Raw genomic sequence first — 23,728 nt, 5'->3', positions numbered from 1 at the left:
TGTATATGCATATACAAACTGATTTTAAACAGTGGATCTACAGTGTGCTTATCAAAAGCACCATCTGAAGAGACACAACTGGGTATGATTGTGGTAGCAGACCCATTTGGGGGACTATGGCTTTCCTGATGACACATCAAGAGGGATGAGGAGGGACCTCATTTAAAGCCAAAGGGGTGCACAGATAAAGAGAACTGAGCCTGCACTTCCCCACCACCTCACCCTCTGAGTCCATTTCTCCAAGCCTAGGTCACGTCTGGTATCAGAGCTCAACTTCAGGGGGAAAATATGTCCGTCTGCGGTGCTATTTTCCTAGAAAAAGAGGTGCCAGAACTCACCATGAACACCAGCCAGTTCTGACTGAAAAAAGCCCAGTCTGCCTGGAGACAGACTATGGGAAGGTAAAATACAGATATGCAGTCACATGCAAACACAAGCAAAATCCGTATCCCTGTCAGTGAAGTGAGGCCTGTCAGAGTGAGCTTAGCCATGCCATCTGTTTGCTTGTCAACCATCTGCTTTACTCCCAGGGGATGTCATGTATATTGGCCTTACCTAAACCCCACTGAAGTTACTGGAAGAGTTCTGGGAGCCTTCACTAGATTAGAAGCAGACTCTTTATAAGCGGTGTAATAAAAATAATTAGGCATATTAAGGCAGCTCAGCTAGCTTAGGCCTAAGAGTGTCAATAAACAGACATCGTTTTCTGAGAACCTGGAAATTCCATGTTAGGCTCGACGCCGAATGTTGTGACAGGAAGATCTGCCGGTAAAGTATAATGTTCTTCCCTGCACTTTCGCATGCCAAACACGAGCATATAGAGTTCTCCCACAAACCTACTTAACTTCCATTAGCTGCCCTAAGGAATTACTCATCAATAGTTAAAAGGATTGAGCTCACAGAAACAATGGCTGCTGGTGACTCACCTGTTGAGTCAGAAGGAGCGGTGCGAACTATGTAATGCATCAGACTCTTGGGAATAACGTTGGCTTGATTTATTGCCGAGGATTAAATGAACAAACTGCTAGCCAATAGGACATCCTCCTTTCGCAGACAGCAACTCTGAAACAGCTGCACCAAAGCAAAAGAAGAATAAGAGATATTAAGTTCCCATCTCTTTCTTAAGTGATGCCTTTTATTTGATTTACATTCCCCCAGTCCCCTTTAAAAAAGCAGAAATGTTCTAGCTAGTAAGCATAGCGCTTATTTCCACTGCACTGACATGTACCGGAACAACACATAAATCAGTGTGCATGAATGTGGGAGCAGAAATGTATGCTTATTGTAAAGCCTAGCTGAAAATGCAGAATTTCTGCTGAATATTCTCCAACACATATATCCATTCATTCATTCATTCATCTAAGTTGATAGGGACCACTGTTCAACTCACAGAGTTCCAGTTCTTAGAATGGTTTAGTAATCAATCCCTTTTGAGAGCCAGTGTGGTGTAGTGGTTAAGAGCAGTAGTCTCATAATCTGGGGAACCGGGTTCGCGTCCCCGCTCCTCCACATGCAGCTGCTGGGTGACCTTGGGCCAGTCACACTTCTCTGACGTCTCTCAGCCCCACTCACCTCACAGAGTGTTTGTTGTAGGGGAAGAGGGGAAAGGAGAATGTTAGCCGCTTTGAGACTCCTTAAAGGGAGTGAAAGGTGGGGTATCAAATCCAAACTCCTCCTCCTCCTCTTCTTCTTCTTCTTCTTCTTCTTCTTCTTCTTCTTCTTCTTCTTCTTCTTTTCCCAGGAAACTTCATTGGAGAAGGTATCTGCCCTAACGGTGTGGGAGCAGTGGTCTTTGTATTGTGTTCTTGGGTGACTGAAAACTTATCACAGGATCTTCACTATGAAGATCAGTAAATGGCTAATAGGCTTCCCTAAAAGGCAACTTTTGTGTGTAATGCTTTGCCTAGGGATGTGTTTGGCATGTGCTCGGTTCACATGAGGCAGGGGTCAGCCCCAGAAGGCCTGGTTGGTGTCCTGTATTATGAGATCATGTGCACACTACCTATAAAGCACATTTGAAGCACATTCAAATGTGCACTGCAGTTTACCCTTCCCAGAGTTACAATTCCCAGCAACTCTCTGTCTCTGTCTATATACACAATATGTATTGCTGGATTCAGTTAATGAGCTCCATCAGCCTGGGCTAGGATGCTCGCTTGCGCAATTGGGCTTTCCCCTCTTCTTCTCACCCATGCAACCCAAGAGTCAGGAGAACCTCACAGAGGTAACAAATTAAGAACTGATATTTTTCTATCCTTTCAATCGATTCAAAATCAGCTGCCCGAGGAAGCTGTGTCATTCTGCCTAATGGTAGGGCTGCCCCCTCTGAGGTAGACATTTGGGTATTTGTCAGTGCAGTGGATTGGTAAATGAGAAAGAGTGTTCACTGGAGCCAAACCAAAAACCAGAGAACCAAAATGTTCAGTTTGGATCCACAAAGCTCAAGTTTAAGTCCACCCACATTCAGCTTGGTTCAGCTTCATGGAGAAACTGAGGGATACCACCACCACCACCAATACTTTCCTTGCATTATGTTTGCCTGTGCAACTTCAGAAACTAACGCTGGAAATGTTGCTGAGGCAAACCAGTGTGCTGGAAGTAATTCAAGACCAGGCCTCCTTTTGTTATCACAGGAGAGGTTTACATTACTGAAGAAAATGTGAAACAAAGGAATAAGACTTATAAGGTGTAGAACTACAACCAACATATTCCATCTAATTTCCATTGATCCTTAACTCATAAATTGGACTGAATTGGTAGCCATTTCAACAAGTGGGACCCGCAATGAAATGTTGCAGGGGGGAGTGTTGCTGTTGAGGATTCCTAACAATCTGTTCCACCCCCCACCCCCCTTGTTCCCATTATCTCCCCCTGAAAAGTCAGTCAGTATTCTATGGCCACTGAGTATGCTTGTTCCTGATTGGTCTGTTGTTATTTTGGGGGTACATACTCCATCCCCATTTAGGGCTTTCGTTTGTCTGCCACAAATGCTCTTGTGCGTGGGTGGTGTCATTTGTTTACATAAATGAAAGCACTCAAAAGCCTGAGCATCAGAAATAGAACAAATTATTATCATTGGTTCACATTTCCTGTGTGACTTCCTTGAGACATTCAGGGAGGAGTGAGGGGGAGACTTTGCGTAACACTCTGTCCTCGTTTATTTGGCACTGACTGGAATAAAAAGAAATTGTACGTACAGTATTTCTATTCCACCTTTCGGGGCAATCTTTCACTAGGTGGCTTCCAATAAAACATTAAAAGCAACACAACGATGAAGTAAAGAATATGCTATATAACACCATGGGGGTATGCAATAAAATCAATAAAAAGCTTAATGGAATACAAGCAAAAGTACCACTCACATATTCATGCTGAGATCAATTAGACAAGAAGCATGGAATAATCTCAGATGTATTTGGGGGGAGGGAAGGAAAAGTAATGTGGAATTGATATAATCTGGGAAGAGGCATTTCTCCAGAATTGCCTCTACGTGAACATGGTGTGTGCGTGCTGTGTGAGTGCATTAACATCAATATGCATGCAAGTATGCTGGGAAAAAGAAGAGAAGATGCACAAGAGAATGTACTTTACAAACTCCCCTTCCAGCTTTCCTTTGGGCAGTGGAGCCTCTGAATGACGCACGCAGAGACAGTGTTCACTCAGCAGAGCAAGACAGCATAACAGATGGGCTGGCACAATACCTATTTTCTTTTCATTTTTCTTTTTAAAGGATGCCCTATTTAGCTGGGTTTCATTATCTGGGTGGTTTTATCTTCTCCTTTTAACACTTCGTTGGTTTTTTACATGGAAACGAAATAGTAACAAAACAAAGGGCATTAGAATTGGTTCCAGGCAGGGATATAAATGGAATGACTGGAAGTCACATAAAGGAAGAGGACGAAAATGCAGCAGAGGCAGCCTTTATGTGATGGCCATTTTGCTTCCTACCTAAGATACATTTCTTCCATTACATGATGTAGAATAACCATGAATTATTAAATGGCTCGTTCACTACAGGAGGAAACGTTGTTTTCCTGACCCATATGTAGGAGAACAAAGTAAACATTACATAGAAAACGCATGTAACAGTTTTAGGGGGCACTGTTGGGAGGTTACTATCATCAGAGTCTTGGAAGGGGAAGGACAAGATGGCGCCCTGCCCCCCACATGTGATGACCACACTGGCAGCTGAACCCTAGGGAATGTACACACTGCATGACCATGTGCTTTCAGTGTTGGATGCAGGTACCTTTTAGGGGCTGCTGTACATACAACTGAGGCTCCAATACTTTGGCCACCTCATGAGAAGAGAAGACTCCCTGGAAAAGACCCTGATGTTGGGAAAGATGGAGGGCACAAGGAGAAGGAGACGACAGAGGACAAGATGGTTGGACAGTGTTCTTGAAGCTACAAACATGAGTTTGACTAAACTGAGGGAGGCAGTGGAAGACAGGAGGGCCTGGCGTGCTCTGGTCCATGGGGTCACGAAAAGTCGGACACGACTAAACGACTAAACAACAAGAAGTACATACAACAGCATCCCCATGTTGTCTCTGTCCTCCACTATTTGTCAGTCTAAAGCACATTCTGCTGAAACAGTTATAATCATTGTTTTTGTTGTTGGGAATGCACCTAATGTACTTGCTGCATACATGTGCACACAGTGAGTGCCTTCTCCTAAGGAGGCAGACATCATAAAGATGTGCCACTCCCCTTCACCATCTTCAGCTTGACTGTGAATGAAATGGGCAAAAACAGGAAGCAGTACAGTAACTTAGCTGTCTCTGTATGCCAACATAAATATCCACTGTTTATCAGTATATCAATATACCACTTTCCGGCCAGTCTGTTTTTAAAAACTACCCAAAAACTTTTTTTAAAAAGGTGTCAGGAGCCGGAGTAGGCATAGGTCAACAAAATAAATCGTGTCCTCTGTAAAAGAGGGCACGTGTTGCGGCGAGACCTGGAGACCAAACTCTTGTGTTGTGGGTGGGTAAGATTGGACGGCCACAACACCCGATTGGTAGATGTTGGGTTCAATCTGGCCAATGGGGCGCAGTCCAAACGGATCGAGGGACCTATATATATCCATGCACGTGCCCAGAGCACGTCTTTTGGCTCGTGCATTTGGAACAGCTAAACAGCGTGTCCTCTGTGCAACTGAGAGAGACTTACCCTCGACGGATCGTCTTGGTGATATCTTTCCGTTATCTTTCTTTCTTTATCTTTTTATTATTTATTTCATTCTTTATTGCCCACCCCTCTAAATTGGCCTCTTCCCGTTCCTTCCCCTTCCCTTTTGCTAGCGGGGCTTGGCCTGCGGGGCTTCAGCCCCTGAGTGCACCCAATTGCGGAGCCTGCTGCTGCCCTCCTTTTCGCAGCAGCTTCTGTCTCCTTTAATTCAGCTGTGGCTGCAGCTTTGGGGGCCCCTTTAGCTTAACATGGCCTTAGGCAATTCGTCGCTGTCTGGGGCTCTTTCGCCTAGCTTATTACGTTGCTTTGCCTTACGAGAGTTCCCTCTCCATTAAAACAGCGATTTCTGTGTGCCCGTTTTGCGTAGAGGGTGGTTGGGAATTTCCCAAGGGCATAAATCTCCCCTCCCTCTAAGTCTGGCCGCCATTTTGGGTTCCCTTCTGCGGGGAGAAGTTTGGCCCCCTATTAGTTTTGGCAGGACTGCCATCTTGTTTTGGCGGGAGCGCCATTTTAGTTGGCAGGAGTGCCATTAGTACTGTGTGATTCTGGATTTTCTCTGTCACAGCCTCTCCCCACTCCCAAAGCCCTGTTACCTCTTCAGCTTCTGACAGCTCTTTCTCCCAGTATCCTTCCTCTTCTCCCTCTGACCACCCATTGCTGTCCCATCACCAGTCCCCTGGCTCTGATCTTTCTTCCCCTGGGGGTTCTCTTGGGGATTCCCCAATGGGTGCTTCTCACCTCTCTTCTGCATCCAGCCAGTCCAAGACATCAAGTCTGTGGAAACACCAATCAAAAAGGGGGTGGGGAATAGACAACACTGCTGCACTGTTTGAAAACATGCCCATGTGTGTACAGGCAACATTGATAGTAGCTACCACTTTATATGCCATTTTCACACAAAGGTTTGCACAATTACAAAAAGCTATCTAAAGCCAAAGATGAGGAAGAACAGAGCCCATACTTAATGGACATACTTAAGGAAGGAAGGATTCTCTTGCTACAGCTCAGGGCCAGCAATACCTGCAAGGGTTTCATTTCTTTTCTTCGGCTGCTGAACAGCAAGTGTTTTTCTTCAGAAAAGAAGACGATGGTAGAAGCACATGAATTCTTAAGCATAAAGTGCTCACATATCTGAGATACATACATACCGATGCATGGCAGGTGCCCGCTAATTGTACCTTCTGAAAACAACTGACGCTCTTCCAGCTGAATGAAAAGGTCTCTGCCATAAATGTTCATTTTCTATTGTTTTTAAATATATCTCCAGTTATTTTTGTATTGTTTTAAAAAGTATTTTTAGATGTTTTTATTATATTCTTTTATTATATGGCAATTCACACATGCACGCACACATTTTCCTTTCACAGTACATTCCTGATAAATTTTTTTTAACCACGAGCATGGAGCCTTTCCACATGATTGGAACCACTGAGATAAATGGATTAAAAATGTTATGGCCTCCTCATATGCACATGTGGTAGCTGTTGTGTTTGGAGAAGAACAGCCCTATTTAGTCAATCAAAACAGGACATAATCTTCCCACAGAGCAAGGGGTTGGGATCATGTCTTATGACCCTGCCACCAACTTCATGCATCCATCTGGCTCTTCAGCACAGAGCACTGACTCTCTGGAGACTATTGCGGAAGTAGGTGAAATTGCAGTAAAAATGTAAAACACTGTGCCTCAAAGTGCCATATTGTAGAGGGAAATTGAATTTGTGGAATCAGAGAGCCCTCTAATGGTGGAAGACTGCCCAGGAATTCAGTAAATTGATGCTGTTCAGTACTGTGTGTTAGGAAGGAGGTTTTCTACAGGCCAGAAGAGAGAGTTATCTAGAAGATGAATTAGACAAGAATGAAACGAGATGCATCCAAGCAAGAAAAAAGGATGTCATATGGTACTTTTTTAAAAAAAGACATTAATATTGACAGGTATTAGGACAAAAGTAAGAGAGGCTAACTAAAAAAAGGAAGAACAGCTGTGTAGTATGGGAGACCAGCAATCTTTTTGACCTAAGGAAGCAACAAGGACAGCAAGAGGTTTTTAATATGTGGGGGTCAGCAACAAGGGTTTTACACAACACCGTGTAATTGTTGTTGTTTAGTCGTTTAGTCGTGTCTGACTCTTCGTGACCCCATGGACCACAGCACGCCAGGCACTTCTGTCTTCCACTGCCTCCTGCAGTTTGGTCAGACTCATGTTTGTAGCTACAACAGCAGTTCTTTATTCACAATAATTTTAAAAAAGACAGATTTGAAGGGAAATCAGAGGCCTGAGGAGGGCCCTTTTTACTAAATTTTTGGGGAAATAGTAATGTAGGAGAAAACGGGAATGCTTGTGCAAGCTTATTTGTGCAGTCTGGACTGAGGAGACTGGAAAGGATGAGTTGCTGCTGTTGTCTATATTAACAGCATTTCCTGGCACTGATTGTCCCTTATCAAAGTAATAACAGTGCTCTTTAGTCCCTGGGCCAGATGCATGCACCAGCCAGCCAGATTATCTCCTCAGAAATGACAGCAATTGGGTTTGTAACAACAAAGGAAGCATTATTCATCACCCAGAGATAAAGACATGCAAGGCTACATCTGCAACCGTTGTCACACTCATTCTCGGTCTTCAGAACACCCATTCCTGTGTCTTCAGAATACAACCTCCCTCTAGTGGCTGTTCCTTCATGTTACAATCATTCCAGGCGCCACCATTCTGACTGTTCGATCCGTGATTCCAGCTGGCTTCAGATGGATGCTAAATAAATTGGTGGCTTAGCTGGCTTTGTGATTCTGGCAGCTTCCTTTCCAGGCAAGAGAGCAGGGAGGGTAACGTAATTGTAGCCCGAGTTTCCTTGAGATGATTTTTGGCGGCTTGGGTGGTATTGTTAGATGGCAAGGGCTTCTAAGCACATGCAATACTGGCCCACCTTAGATGAAGAGATCATTCCCATGGACTGTACTTCCTTTACCTGTGAGAACCACCCTTCACTGTGGCTTTTGCTCCCAGGCGCATGGCACTCCATCCTTTTACCACCAAACCCTGCCCCTAAACCCAGTTTTTTCACACCTACCAGATCCCAGGCATTTTTCTCACCAGTCTCCATGCTGGGGGTCCATGAGGTTCCAGAATGTTGCCTTTCAAGAGCTGTCACCTCTATTCATGTATAAACCAAGGGGTAAGGTTTTAGCATTGAAAGGGCCATGCCATTGTCTCTCTGTGTTTCAGGGCTTCAAGCACTTTTATCTCAGCACATATCAGATTTTATATTGAAGAAGTGCTTGCAGCTTCAGAGCATGGGGAAGTTGGCAGGGAGGGCGGTGGCAGTCAGATCTCCTCACTTATGCAACCCTTTTGCTGCAAGACGTAGACGTAAAAAATAAACGTAGTTCTCTTTCATACCCTGGCTAAATTGGCATATACTCAAAATTCGAAATGTTTTTGACTTTTGTCCAATTTATATTCAAAGCTAGCAGACAGGTTGCCTTCCGACGTGAAGAATGGCAAAGACGTAACTGTGACATGGCTAATTGGAAAATGATAATCATTATAGCACCCGTAATACTAATTGTTCTTGAACTTCTATAGTTTTTGAAGACATTTGGACTCTGGTGTGTTACCATAACTTAGGATACTTCATGTTTTCTGATGGAGTGTCCTTCCTTCCAACAGTGACTTGTTTGCTTTTGTTTATTCATATGCAAAATAGTTTACAGTACAGTTAAGTGAAGTGGCTCATTTCCCCCAAGATACTTCAGTTTTATTATTGTTTTACTTTTTATTTATATCTTGCTTTTCCATATAACATTTAACATGGCTTCCAAAAGATATTGTTACTGATGTTTTAAAGCATGTAAGCCTGTTTATCATGGATTCATTACTTTAGTAGGCCTGGTGGAACGTTCTCTCACAAGAGACTAGGGCCCTGCAGGATTTGACATCTTTCCGCAGGGCCTGCAAGACGGAGGTGTTCCGATAGGCCTTTGGTCTGGGTTCAGTCTGATTCTTTTCTTTCTTAATAAGAACAAGCATTAAAGAGGCCTCCTAGCCCGCTCACAGGTCCTTTATAAGATCAGTGGTAACAGTTGGCCCTGGAGAATATTAACCACTCTCAATTTCACCCGTTGACTGCCATCTGACCAGATGTTACTTCACCTCTGAACTAATTTTAAGATGTATTTTAACTAATTGATTGTCTGTTTTTATGTTCTTTGTATACTGTCTTAGTTTCATGATGTTAGCCACCCTAAGCCCTGCTCCAACCGGGGAGGGCGGGGTACAAATAAAAAATTCTTATTATTTATTATTTGTTAAATGTCAGGCATGTGATTGTTTACTTATTTCAATGGCTGACTACCCTGAAAAGCATGAGGGCTTGAGGAAGTGTCACTATTGTCTTTCTCCTTTTGCTTTGGAAATCTTCCGTTGTCACATTGTGAATCATTGGGGGGCTAATTTGCTACCTTTTATTCCTTCCTTCCTTTCCTCCTTCCCACCCCATTCACTCTTATCCAAGAGAGCTGCAGCCTTTGAAGTACTGTGTTTGATCCTTCTATTAGTTTACAGGGGAATTCAAGTAACTTTGATGTTGGCTTTCTTACAGAAACCATCCTCCCCACCCCCTGTAAACCCCCCCAAACAAAAAACCCCTGGCAAATAATTTTCAGGTAACAGTAAATGTCATGGGTCAAATGGATAACAAGGCTGCAGAAATGCACCAGAACAGTATATACACACTTACTTTTTCATCTTCAGAATTTCTCAGTCCTGAGGCCCTGTGGCACACAACTTCAGATAACAAAACAACTGAAATCTGAGAAGCCTAGTTCACCAACCATGCTAAAATAGATCCCATTTAAGAAACAGAATTAGAAACACCGTGCTGAAATGTCTAGTCACCAAGTTTTGTAGTTTAGGCAGCTATTTTATTCTCCGGACAGTGATCTGAGGGCCAGAGTTTATCTTGCCACACACAATCATAGCTAGCCAGGGCCCATCATAAAACTGGTGACATCTAGCAGTATTGGTGACATCTTCCATTATTATGTGCCTCATGTTCAGTCATATTACCTACATGTTGCCTGCAGAATCCAAAACAGATAGCATTAAAGTGCGAAATATTTCTAGATCTTACAATTGGAAAATAGTTCCCCCACCTTTACCAATGAAATTGTGGGCAACCTTTTAACTATAAACTCTGGTGGTGTCATAAGGGGCCAGGTCCAAGTTGCCTTGGGAACTGGCTCTTCTTACCTGTGAGCTGCCAGGTTGCTACCCCGGCTTCAAGCCACAATATTAACTAAATTAAATGTGTGGCTGATAAAGTCAAGCAGCCTTCACCAGCCTGGACCCCTCCAGATGCTTTTGATTAAAACTCCTATCAGTCCCAACCAATATGGCCAGGCGTATGATTCCAGGGGGCAGAAGAGGAGCTTTTGATCCCTTAGCACCAGCACAACATATGCATTCCTCCTTTCAGTACTATTTGTGCCTACAAAGCTTTTGGGGCAGACATACTGCTTTGTTTCCAATCATTGCCTGTCCTGCCTTCCTACCAAAATCCAGTATCTGCTCTCCAGATAGCCATAATGTGGCAACATTGGGGAGGCATCACAGAATCAATGAATGGGTGAATGTTCCGGTATAAAAACACCACTAATACAGTATCATTGCATCAATGGCATGCTGCAGAATGCACCCGCTGGGGGAGAAAACCAGCCTTGAGGGGCTCTTGAGGGAGAGTGAGCAGAAAAGCAGAAGTGCAGTAGATATTTAATTGGCATTAATGGGCTACAGCTTATTTTAAATCTCTTTCTAATGCATTGCTACCAGCCTCTAGCATTCAAGTTGGAAAGGACTCAGACGGAAAATTGTAACACAAAGCAATAAAGCAAATTCTGGCTGAATTTTTGCTTAAATTGTACTTAAATGATGTTTCTATTTCATATGAATATCAGCTTGCAGGGACTGAATGATCTGAATATCAAAGTTCACCCCAAAACCTTTTGGCCTTGCACTGGAGTCACAGATATAAGAGTGATCAAGTTAAAGTACAAGCCTGTATGTCTACTCAGATGAAAACCCTGATACGTCCAATGGGGCTTACTTCCAGGTAACTGTGTAGAACAAGGATGGGGAACTGGGCAAGCCGGGGAGGGGGATGTGTCAGGTGTTATTGGACTCCAGCTCCCACCAGCCTCATCTAGCATGGCCAGTGATGGGGAACAGGCCCATGCAGAGATGGTCTGAGGCCCGGGGTGGGGGTTTTGTCCATGAGAAGTGCCAGCGCCTCATCTTTGATGCTACATGCTAGCAAACAGTAACACAAGTCCAGATTTTACTATTGAAGTCTTGCAGTGCATACGGACAGACAAGGGCATTTCACCCATGATTATTTTGCCCATTAAACCCCCCATTATTGGATGGGCCCCTGGCCAGCACAGCCCTGCCCCCCAAGGCCCAGGTCAAGTGTACCCAGCTGCCCCTGCCCTCTGGTGGGGAATGCTGGGGAAATGCTGGGAGTTTTAGTCTAACAGCAGCTGGACTGCTACCAGTACTCCATCTCTAGCATAGTAATGCAGCTTTAATTACTGTACAAGAAGGCATGCTACTTTAAACAAATAAGCTAGCTTAACAGTTCAGAACTGAAATTCTTAAGAAACTAATAATCACCACCAAACCCACTCCAAAACACAGGAACTCCTAAAATCCTAGCAAACCAAAACTCACAGAATCCATTGAGAAAGCCAGCCCACAACTGACAGCCCTGCTTATAACTGGCTTTAGATGTTGTTGTTCTGGGACGGCCTGAGTTATTTGATTGGGAACAGTAAAGTATTAGTTCAAATGGGTATAACCATATAAAGTTGCAATGTCATCATTACTGCATTATAAGCCTGGAATTTAGCAAGCTCCTCTTTAAACATTTGACATGTTTCTCTACTGCTACAAGATCTAGGCCAGAGCAATATACCATGAAGTGCTGCACTCAGAATTAGGCCATGTCGAACCCTAGATCAAATTGATGAAGTGTGACACTGTCATTGAGGGGCCATTTATCCTCTTATCCTCTAATAATCTCCTGTCATTCTTAATTATATTCCACTGAGTTAACATTCAATGTATTGTGACAAAATTGTGTAATCAGAGAAATGTCGAACAAGCAGCTTTCCAACTTGGAATACTCCTCTACAGGATGTTGTGACTTTCCAGGCTCCCTTGATGTGGCAGCAGTATCCGAGGAATGCATTCCACGAAGATAATAAATCACAGGCCGAAAAACCTAATACAGCACCGTTAACATTTATTGCTTAGTATTTCCCCAGTGCATGGGAGAGTGCCAGTCCAAACAGTTTCACAGCAATTTAGATTATTCCGTTTCTTCTGGGGGTAATTTTCAATCATTCTGAAATCCGAGACATAGCAAATACCAACATGGAGCTTACTGCAGGCTATCATTTGCTTTGCTTGTGGGATTTGAGGCGGCTTTGGTGCTAAGCATTTGCAATGTCATAGTTGCCTGTAGCAGGCTGCACAAATGCCAGCATTTATTTATTCATACAGTTCTATGCTGCACTCTCAGTTGCCTAAGTGATAGACGAAGCACCATGCAACATACTAAAAACAAAGTATAAAAAATGGCAAGAAATGGTTTTTTTAAAAAAAATATGTAAATACACATGAAGTACAGGCAGAAGAATATTCTCATAGACAACAGCAAATGGCAAAAGCTCAAATCTAAATACCTTCACTTCCCTGAACAGCTAGGCTTTGATTAGTTTTGGAAACAACAGCTGATATTGTAAGCATCGATATTGATGCTTGTGCAGGAAAGGTACACACCTATGACCTTGTATTCTTCACAGCTGTTAAGGGCAGGCCATAGAACAACAGATCTGTGTAAGCAAGGAGGAACTTGCCTGGAAGGAGGCTTTTCAGAAGGTGTTCAAGCCCTAGATTGCTGGGACTTAGAAGTGTAAAATTGTGAGCTGTGCTGAACACCAATCTAAGGCTCTTAGGCCTAATTCATACATCATCAAAGGATGCAACTGTTACAACACCACAATCCTGTCCTGTGTCATTTCTGTAACAGTACATGAATTACCCAAATGCCACAGTTCCAGCACTGTATCTATCCTGGCGCCTAGCACCAATGGCATGTCATTTGGTCAACTCTCATGGTTCCTTCTTAGATATTGCTAGAATATTGGATGTTTCTAGTAGAAATTGTTTCTACACTACTACAGTAACATAAGCCATCAGGCATAAGTCATTCCTCACTTAGAATGATCCCCTAAGACAGGCATGGCCAAACTTGGCCCTCCAGCTGTTTTGGGACTACAATTCCCACCATCCCTGACCACTGGTCCTGTTAGCTAGGGATGATGGGAGTTGTAGTCCCAAAACAGGTGGAGGGCCAAGTTTGGCCATCACTGCCCTAAGACATGGTAGTAATTAACTAGCCTTCTCTATCATATTAGTGATTGAGGTCTATGACCTCTTATCTCATGAGGCTTCTTTGTTATGTTTTAAATACGAGCAACTAGTCTTTGCAAACTACACTGCAAGTCAAGTGTACTCTACCTTCCACAGGCTTATAAAATGGGTAAGTGGTGGGATCACCATTAGATGGCAATGACTTACCTAATGGATTTACACCCAAGGGGCAGCAGACACAGGACCTCAAGACCATACAGAGCACAATCATATACGAAGGTCTGCATAGTCCACAAATGGCACAGGAATTTCCTCTTCCTTGATGCGCTTTAAAAAGACACTAAGCTGGAACTAGTACTGGGTAAACAACTTTTGTAACCATCTATTGTGCCTTCACAACAGTATCTCATTTTCTGCTCCCTCCCACTCCTAGAAATCTCTCTCTCAGCTATCATCTTACTTTTGTCAGGACTGGCACATGGATCTCAACAACTTTGTTTCTATAGGGGGCTCCATAATTTTATAGTCCATTGCAGAACTAGGGTGATACAGAATTCTCTTTGACATAACATGTACATTACCTTGAACAGACCCAGAGACTGCTGCAAATAGTTCTTCTGCTTACATACACAGACAAATATTTTATGTGAATAGATTCTGCATGCTCAGTGAGCAGCTCATGGACTTTATCAGGAGCTCTGCATATAAATAATTTGCTAGATTGGTAGTAATGTATGGAACTTCCTTGTGTAAGCTGTGTAATAAAAGTATTATTAAGTCAGAAAGCAAATCTGCATGCAAACACAGATACAGATAGGGTGGCAAAGTATGTCTAAAAACTTTTTATATAAAAATATTAAAGCACTGTGTTATACTGCAAGGATAAAAACTTTTTTTTCTTTTTTACAAAAAAACCACATACTTTTTTATTGGCAGTGATGTGATTAGCTGTACAGCATGTAAACTTTTTCCGTTGTCACCTGAAAATGAAATAACTGGAAGAAAAGTTATTAACAGCACCTTTGGTTTGGTTGAGCTCAATTTTTTGGTATTTACAGTTTGCAGACATGTCTAATAGAGGTTAGAATTAAACACATTATAGATATATAAGAGTTATACAAAAAATTAAAAAAATTAATGTAGCATTTGATATTTTAATGATAAATATAAAATGAAGAAAGTTGTCAGAGAGCTGAAGGCTCAAAATTAGCTCTGCTTTAATAATGGTGTAGCCTGGCAAGTAAAGTCGTCTGGGATCTAAAGATTCTTTTTTTAAATTGAATTGCAGCATTCTAAAGATAGATATTGAATTGCAGCATTCTAAAGATAGATATTTAGAAGTAAGTTGTGATCACTATGCATTTTGTTTGTTGGATGTACTATGGATGTCTTTACCAGCAAAAACAAGGCTTCTGAAAAATGCCTTAGCAGAAGAATTAGGAAATGCTTATCAGCCTTTAGCCTACACCCTGCTTTGCAAATTCCATTGCTAATGATTTTGCTTGTAAGCAACAAACATGTACCTTGGCCCTATTTTTCCCCAAAGTCAATGTTACTGACAATATTTTGGCTATCTGCTTGTTTCACCACCCTCATTGCTCATGGCATGTGTTAAAGTAAGGTACATCTGAAACTACAACAAAAACATTTGGAAATGGACCACTATCAGACTTGTGAAATAAGGAAGTGTCAAAAGAAATGGGTTTTTTTAAAAAAAAGCAAATGAAAAATATTTGACAGGATCTATCTGAAACATCACATTCCTTAGTTTAAATTCATGCTGTTTTGTAGAAGCCCATTCAAAATGGGCAGAGGCATTCAGTGGCATTTTACCCTAATGCTGTCCTCTTGAAATCAGAGAAACACAGCCAGTATAAGTGGTCAAGAAGTCACATAAACAGTGAAAAGCTGAATAACCACTAAAGTGATATCGAGACAGACTAGCAAACAATTTCTAGTACTAAATTGCTTTGTTTCTATTTTGTGAAGCATAATGATAATACTGGGTGGAATTCAATGTTGCATAGCAAGCTTTTATCTGTACAACCCACCCTTCCCTCCCTCAGGGTGTTGTTATGGGGGTTCTCCCAAATCCCTCAAAAAGCCTATTTCAGGGACATGTGTAGTCCCTGAATAAGAGCCTACTTAATATGGGATCCCTTCACTTAAGTTATTGCTTCTTATTGCAAATATCTCCCTTATTTCAACCACTTCAACCTACTCATTCCTGGGCTTTTCTGCCCCAATATTTAGGTGCTTACAAGTCAGCTGCACTAAGGGCGACCTATTGAAAGCTAATTTGTAAATATACGGTCAGAATACTCTTACACGCCAAGTGATCATGGGTGTTTGAGATCCTGACCTCTTGTGCTTTTGAACACCCCATACTACAGCTTTACAACAATAGGACTAAGAGATTCTACCTAACAAGTGCTGATCACTAGGCTTGTCTTTTTTTATAAAGAAAAAAGGGGGGAGAGGTTGCAAAGATATGCCAGCATTCCATAATGTAGCCACTGTTGTTATAACATGTGTGCTTTGTAGTTTCTAGCTGCAGGCAGCATGGAGATCGTATCTTTAGGATCTTTACTTGAATGTAACTGGCCTTTTAACTAGTTGTTGACAGTATATTTCCAAAAGGTGGCAGCTGCCCCAATGCATTTCAGGCTGCATCTCTCAGTTTCTTTCTATGCAATCCACTCCAATGGTATTGTCTGGACATCGGCAAGAGCGGCCCCCGGGAGTAGCCAGGCATAAATGAGTACAACCGCCATTGTTCACCGAACAATAGTTATGTCCTATAGCAAGGGAATAAAAACACAGTGGAAGAAAATAGCATTAGAGGAAAGCAAACACTGACCTGGTTTGGACACCCTCAGCTATGAGCTAGTTAATATCCACAAACTGCGAAAAGCCTGGACTGTATGCTTCTACCCACCCACCCCACCGTTGCCTTGGTGTATGCCAGAGAAAAAGCCAGGATCAAATACTATTTTGGATTTTTCAAACTAACTAAGAGTTTGAAGTAACCAGGAATCCTAAAGCTGGATGCTGATGCTAATAATAATAATAATAATAATAATAATAATAATAATGTGATAAAATATCAAACATTAAAAGCTTCCCTAAACAGGGCTGCCTTCAGATGTCTTCTAAAAGTCAGATAGTTGTTTATTTCCTTGACATCTGATGGAAGGGCATTCCACAGGGCGAGAACCACTACCAAGAAGGCCCTCTGTCTGGTTTCCTGTAGCTTCACTTCTCGCAGTGAGGGAACTGCTAGAAGGCCCTCGGAGCTGGACCTCAGTGTCTGGGCTGAACGATGGGAGTGGAGACAGTCCTTCAGGTATACTGGGCCGAGGCTGTTTAGGGCTTTAAAGGTCAGCACCAACACTTTGAATTGTGCTTGGAAACAGAGCAGAATTCTGATTCCCTCCTCAGGTTTGCAAAGAGAGGAACAGGGCCACACAGAAACCAAAGTTTGGCACAGTTCATGCATACAATACTAAACTATGGTTTAGCATAACATGCAAACTAGCCCATTATATTAAAGATGATATTTTTCTGTTTCAGTTCATTGGCTGCAGATTAGCATCAGTGCTGAACATCCTTTAAACATCCTTTAAACATGAGAAATATTCCAAAAAGGAGGACAATGAATGTAGAGGTCAGACTTTTCACTAAAGCGGGATTAGAAAACATGTATACCTTGGACTCTTCCTCATGGACAGTGGGGATCTCTCAACTTTTACAGTGTCCAAGAATTCTTCCCAGCAAACTTGGGGAATAGGGGCCAAAAGGATGTTAGCAGTGAAGTGGCATCACTGTAACAGAGCTGAATTTGCTTAATATTTGTTTAAAACACTTATGTACTGCCTTTCATCAACAATTTCAAGTTGGTTTGCAAAAATAAAAAAACTGATTACGCAACAACTGCTCTTGGATAATAAATCTCAGAAGTGTAGCCCAGGAAGAAAGGAAACCATCAAAGTAGCACAAGGGACAGAAATATCAAGGGCAGTGAAAACAGACAAAAATTGTTTGTGCAAAACACTTAAGTATTCCCCCCTCAAAAAAAGAGAGAGAAAATAATAAAATGCTTATGATGCACTCCCATGAAGTATGCCCACAGCTAGAGATTAGCCCTTTGATGATCCGGTGATGTTATGCACAGGCTGCATTTTCTTAGAAAGGTGTCAGTTCCACTTTGCATCTTAAAATTCTACACTTGGCACAAAGCTTGAAACCTAACTTCAAGCACTAACCAATTCTGCTTGTCCAGAAACAATAAACTAAGCAGCTAGGACTCCGCTCTTGAACACAATATGCTTGTGAACCTAACAAAGCCAGGAGTTTTCCTTTGAACAAAAATACCATCTCTGCAATGTTTTCCAGCTCCACAGAGCACATTTGGGACATGCAACTGTTTGTTTATTTAACTGAAAGCTTCGCACATGGATCTGAAAAAAAATCTAACATCTTAGTTAAACAAGCGAAATGACAAGATGGGCAACTGGAGACAGTCGCAGTGTTTGTCAAGATCCAATTACAGTGGTGCCCCGCAAGACGAATGCCTCGCAAGACGAAAAACCCGCAAGACGAAAGGGTTTTTCGGTTTTTGCGTTGCTTCGCTAGACGATTTTCCCTATGGGCTTGCTTCGCAAGACGAAAGCCCGTAGGGAAATATCCGGGGACCTCTTTTAAATGCTGGCGGTGGGGAGCAAAGCCTTTCCCCCCCCCTCCGGACTTCAGAAGAGGTCCAGGAAGGCCGGCGGGGGCGAAAGGCTTTGCTCCCCACCGCCAGCATTTTAAAAGCGGTCCGGGGTAGCAGGGAAGCGCTTCCCGCTATCCTGGACTGCTTTTGAAGGCAGGCGGGGGGAGCAAAGACTTTTGCCCCCCGCCAGCCTTCAGAAGAGGTCCTGGACCTCTTCCGAAGGCGGGCGGGGGGCAAAAGTCTTTGTCCCCCCTGCCTGCCTTCCGCGGAAAGCGGGAAGGCAGCGCTGTGTTTTCCGCTCTCCCGGGAAGGCAGCGCTGTGTTTTCCGCTCTCCCGGGAAGGCAGGCAGGGGGGAGCAAAGACTTTTGCCCCCCGCCCGCCTTCGGAAGAGGTCCAGGACCTCTTCCGAAGGAGGGTGGGGGGCAAAAGTCTTTGTCCCCCCTGCCTGCCTTCCAGGACCTCTTCTGAAGGCTGGCGGGGGGCAAAAGTCTTTGTCCCCCCTGCCTGCCTTCCCGGGGGCTTTTAAATCGCCCCGGGACTGTCCCGGGGCAATTTAAAAGCCTCCGGACGGCTTTTGAAGGCAGGCGGGGGGGAGCAAAGACTTTTGCCCCCTGCCCGCCTTCAGAAGAGGTCCTGGACCTCTTCCGAAGGCGGGCGGGGGGCAAAAGTCTTTGTCCCCCCCTGCCTGCCTTCCCGGGGGCTTTTAAATCGCCCCGGGACTGTCTTAAATCGCCCCGGGGCTGCCTTCGCTGCCGCCCGCCAGCATTTTAAAAAACCTCGGGCCAGCGGAGAAGTCCTCTGCTGTCCCGGGGTTTTTTTAAAATGCTGGGGGTGGGAAGAAAAGCCCTTGTCCGCCCCCCCCCCCAGCCTTCAGAAGAGGTCGGGGGACAGACTGTCCCCGGACCTGGTCTGAAGGCGTTTTCCATAGGAACGCATTAATTAATTTTCAATGCATTCCTATGGGAAACCGTGCTTCGCAAGACGAAAAACTCGCAAGACGAAAGAACTTGCGGAACGAATTAATTTCGTCGTGCGAGGCACCACTGTACAGAACAAAGACTAACTATTACAGTCAACAACAATTAAAATGTTTTTGTATATCAGGAAAAGCACCTTAGTACAAGGGATATTTCACTCTTCTCTGCTGCAAATTCAAGTGTCAAGGAAACAAATAGAGCTCTGCTAGTATTAAGCTTTTCTAAATTATTCAATTAAAAGAAAGGGGGAAAGGCAAAAGCAATCCCTTGATCCATTGTTGAATATATGCTTGATCAGCTTAATATTTTATTGGCGTATTATATTCAGATTCCATAAGGTAAAGGTAAGGGACCTCTGACCATTAGGTCCAGTCGTGGCCGACTGGGGTTGCAGCGCTCATCTTGCTTTATTGGCCGAGGGAGCCGGCGTACAGCTTCCGGGTCATGTGGCCAGGATGACTAAGCCGCTTCTGATGAACCAGAGCAGCGCACGAAAACGCTGTTTATCTTCCTGCCGGAGCGGTACCTATTTATCCAATTGCACTTTGACGTGCTTTTGAACTGCTAGGTGGGCAGGAGCAGGGACCGAGCAACGGAAACTCACCCTGTCATGGAGATTCGAACCGTCAACCTTCTGATTGGCAAGTCCTAGGCTCTGTGGTTTAACCCACAGCACCACCCGTGTCCCAGATTCCATAGTAACTTATAAATGAAAAAAAAAATCCTGCAATTACCTTGCGGACACTGAGCCAAGGCTGTAGTTATTCCATAAAGACGAGTGCGTTTATGAGGCTGGAAGTTGTCAGTCTCCTGTGAGGTGGTACGGTCAACTGTTACCACAGCATCTCTAAGGAACAGAAAAAAATGAAACATTTTTTTAAATAGTGAGAAGAAATGATGAGGCTGCAAGGAAGAAACTGCTGTTACCATCAAGGGTTAGGGCAGGCATAGGCAAACTCGGCCCTCCAGATGTTTTGGGACTACAACTCCCATCATCCCTTACCACTGGACCTGTTAGCTAGGGATGATGGGAGTTGTAGTCCCAAAACATCTGGAGGGCCGAGTTTGCCTATGCCTGGGTTAGGGCTTGTCCACACTTACCTTTCCTCCAGTCCTTCCAGATATGGTCTGTGCTTTAAAGCTCCATCTCAGGGTGACCTTTTTTGTTGCTTGGAAGCTTTCTCCAGAAAAAAACCCCACACTTTAAAGCTGAATCTTTAAAGCAAATCAGCAGAAAACCCAAATTGCTGTTTGCTCCAACTGAGTGCTAAAGAGTGGGTTTTTACAGTGAAAGCTCTGCAGCAATAAAAAAAGGGGGGATACAGAATATTAAAGCCCTTTCTCCATTTGAAGAACCTGTAACCATGTTAGTTTTGAGGATACAGCAGCTGAGATCCAAGGGTTCTATTCTGTGCACAGAAGGAGTTTCAATTCATGAAAGAAGTATTTAGATCCAAATCTATGTTTGCATAGATTCAGTGTCTCCTAATGTAAAAGCACACCCTTGACAATATGGGAGAGTATGGGATCCCTGGACGTACAGCAGAAACCAGATCCTCTGAACTAAAGGATCCTCTGGCTTATTCTCAACACTGTGAAAAACAAGTGGACTGTTATCCTAATCAGATGTGTGCACATGAAAGTATCCCAAGCAAGAACCTGTACACAAATAGGTGCTATATGAATAAATTTTCCCAAGGTGAAAAGTTCAATCATCTGTTTTGAAGAGTACAAAGTAGGGCTCGGTCCAGCCTTCTGCTTCCCTCTCTCCCTGCACACTGATGACGGGTGCTATTGCCAACAATTCTGACTGGGGCTGCTCCCACACACGCCTAGCTCCTGGATGAGACTTTCAGCCTTAGGGTGAACACTTGCACAGATGCTACACACACACACACACACACACACTGCTGCATTGAAGCCAATCTCTTGCTAAAGTTTTGAAGTGTTTGCTCCCAGCTCTTGTTTTCAAACATGTTTTTGCCCAGACTGACCCTCAAAGATCTAAATCTTCAACCCTCCACATACCATAGCTAATATTTGGAAGCTTTATATTAAGTTTCAACATCTGCATATTGAGCAGGAAGGAAAAAGGCTTCAAATAACCAGCTTCTGCTTTACACATTAGAGAAAGTACTGCCATAAGGCAGGAACATTACCTTCCAAATCCCATTCACCATGTTCAGAATAAACACTTAACACAAAAGCATCCTCCTTAGGAAAACCTGCTTCAGTTGTTCGCCTGGAGAAAAAACTCACAGATTGCCAAAAGGACAAATACAGCTTCTGTGAGGCCAAAGTGGGCGTATGTGTGTGTGGAATATAAAATACAAGTGAATAATTTTCACACAAGACCATCATACCTTCTCCAGTCTGTGTAAAACAAATTCTTCCCATAGCTTGTAATGCTGAATGGATACTGGATTCCTTCGAGGATTTTTCGCCGGCCGAGTTGATTGGGATCCATACATTCGACCCTTTTGGTGCCTGCATACAACAAAACAATTTGGTCTTTGTCTGTGACAAAAATAGTTCTTTTGTAAGAGAAAAAGCACAATGACGCAAGAAAACCAGTATGTTCAGAATTATGGTCCGTTCTAAGCTCATCCATCCAAGAATTTGTTGACATCTCTTCCCAGCAATCATTTGGGTTAAGTATAGTCTTTCTTCCCCTTTACTGGTATTTGATATGGGTCACACAAGGTCCACAATAAAAATCTTGGTTTTGTCTCAATCGCAGCCTCCTCATGCTTGATGCAAAAAGTAGCCTCATGAATTCTTCAGTACAAAAAAGATTTCCTTATACAGAATCAGATTGTTGGTCATTTAACTGAGTTTTGTCTACACTACGAAAAGGTCACTCTCCAGGGCTTCAGATAGGATTATTTCCCAGCCTTAGGTGGACATGCCAAAGATTGAACCTGGAGTCTTGTGCCTTCAAAGCACATGCTCTACAATGCGTTTACTTAACCCAACAAAGTTCTTACTGCCACCCTTCCTACTCAATATGTCTATGGCCTCCAAAAGGACAATATGCAAAAAAATAGTAATCAGTCAACAACCATTTTGATGTATGTGACTAACAGAACGTTGAAGTAATTATGCATTCCTTTTGTATGCATCTGTTAGAAGAAGATTTGAGAGTCAGTGATTCATAAATTTATAGTTCATAGTGGATTATGGATAAGGCTTTACCTGCATCTACCCAGCACAGCAATGAAGAGTAAGTGTCAAATGTCAGCCCATTTGGTAGCCCCAAATCTTCTTTAACAAGAATCCTTCTGTTTGTGCCATCCATGTATGAGGCTTCGATTTTCGGAGCCTCTCTGTTCCAGTCTGTCCAGTAAAGGTTTCTGCATATACAAATAAAAAGAATCATGCCGCTTACGCAAGTAGGGTGTCAAGAAAAAAAAGCACCTTGGTTAACAAGGGGGAGGGGAGAAGTATAAGTAAATTATGCGAAGCAGCTCTGTTAAAAAAGAAAAAAAAAGAAAGTTACTGAGTTGCCGTTTTAACGTCTAAATTTCATTGGTTTCTTTTCCAACTTTTCTTGTTTTTGATTGTAAACCACTTTAAATGGGCATTTCTCTCCCGGAAATTAGCCTTAAAATATTTTAATAGCAGCATGTGGAAATAATTGGACAACGGACACTGAAATTAACTGAGCTATCAGCAAGTATGTTCTAAGAACACCAGCATGTTCCTAAGTACTGTAGTTTACCTACCCTCTCATAGGATCTGCTACGATGGCTCTGGGGTTCACAAGGTCAGTGTCAAACAACACTCGGCGCTGGCTACCATCTAACTTTGCTACCTCTATCCTATCGAGCTGAGAATCTGTCCAGAAGATGGTGCGCCCAAGGTGATCCAGTGCTATTCCTTCAGGGCTTTCCAAATCTGGGTGAAAAGGGGAAAGAGAATCCTGAAATATACTGCCATTCATCTAAAACATCTCAATCACTGTTCTCATTTGTGGAAACAAATCCACCATCAAAGTTATTATTATCACCCTCACCCATTTGCCTTTTCTCCAACAGGAGCCCAGGGTGGCTAAGAATAATTGAAACAATGGTCAAAATCAATACAGTACATAATAACAACAACAATATGGCAATAAAATGCAATGCAGCAGCCAGCCAGGGGTTGGGCTGTAAAACTCCCCTCCTCTAGCCAAAGGCCTGAATAAAACAACCACATCCCTGTCCAGAAGGCCCTGCCTCATGTCAGCACCCCATGCTATGCAGTGTCAGCCAATTCCCAATTAAAGCTTAGCTTGGGAAGGTGTAGCAGCTGTGGCTGTTCCTGGAGAGAAATAACTTTGGCCCTAGTTGTGCAGGCCTTGGTAACGTCTACAGTGAACCACTGCAAAGCGCTCTATGTGGGTTTACCCTTGATACTGATTTGGAAACTGCAGCTAT

General features: G+C 43.1%; 1 protein-coding gene and 2 long non-coding RNA genes across 3 annotated transcripts in view; all 3 read right to left on the bottom strand.

The window, feature by feature from the left end:
• Positions 1–5,621: 5,621 nt before the first annotated feature.
• LOC309367573 lies at positions 5,622–10,516 on the bottom strand. The gene is made up of 3 exons (XR_014167231.1): positions 9,924–10,516; positions 8,256–8,338; positions 5,622–5,967 (listed from the first exon to the last, which is right to left on the bottom strand). It is a non-coding gene; the product is annotated as an uncharacterized lncRNA (long non-coding RNA).
• Positions 10,517–12,465: 1,949 nt separating this feature from the next.
• Positions 12,466–14,208, bottom strand: LOC309367584. The gene is made up of 2 exons (XR_014167243.1): positions 13,546–14,208; positions 12,466–13,508 (listed from the first exon to the last, which is right to left on the bottom strand). It is a non-coding gene; the product is annotated as an uncharacterized lncRNA (long non-coding RNA).
• Positions 14,209–16,190: 1,982 nt separating this feature from the next.
• The window catches only part of NID1 (nidogen 1), a 54,358-nt gene continuing 46,820 nt past the window's right edge, over positions 16,191–23,728 (bottom strand). The window contains exons 16-20 of the mRNA XM_081906809.1: positions 23,036–23,207; positions 22,506–22,663; positions 21,674–21,797; positions 20,045–20,157; positions 16,191–16,416 (exon numbers count right to left, since the gene is read on the bottom strand). Coding sequence (XP_081762935.1) covers positions 16,295–16,416; positions 20,045–20,157; positions 21,674–21,797; positions 22,506–22,663; positions 23,036–23,207 — 689 coding nt within the window. The 3' untranslated portion in view covers positions 16,191–16,294. The remainder of the gene's footprint in view (positions 16,417–20,044; positions 20,158–21,673; positions 21,798–22,505; positions 22,664–23,035; positions 23,208–23,728) is intronic.

This window comes from Podarcis melisellensis, assembly GCF_964234715.1.
Source record: "Podarcis melisellensis genome assembly, chromosome: 3".
Lineage (NCBI taxonomy): Eukaryota > Metazoa > Chordata > Lepidosauria > Squamata > Lacertidae > Podarcis > Podarcis melisellensis.
Note: the sequence above shows the minus strand (reverse complement) of the source record. Positions and strands in the feature narration are given on the sequence as shown.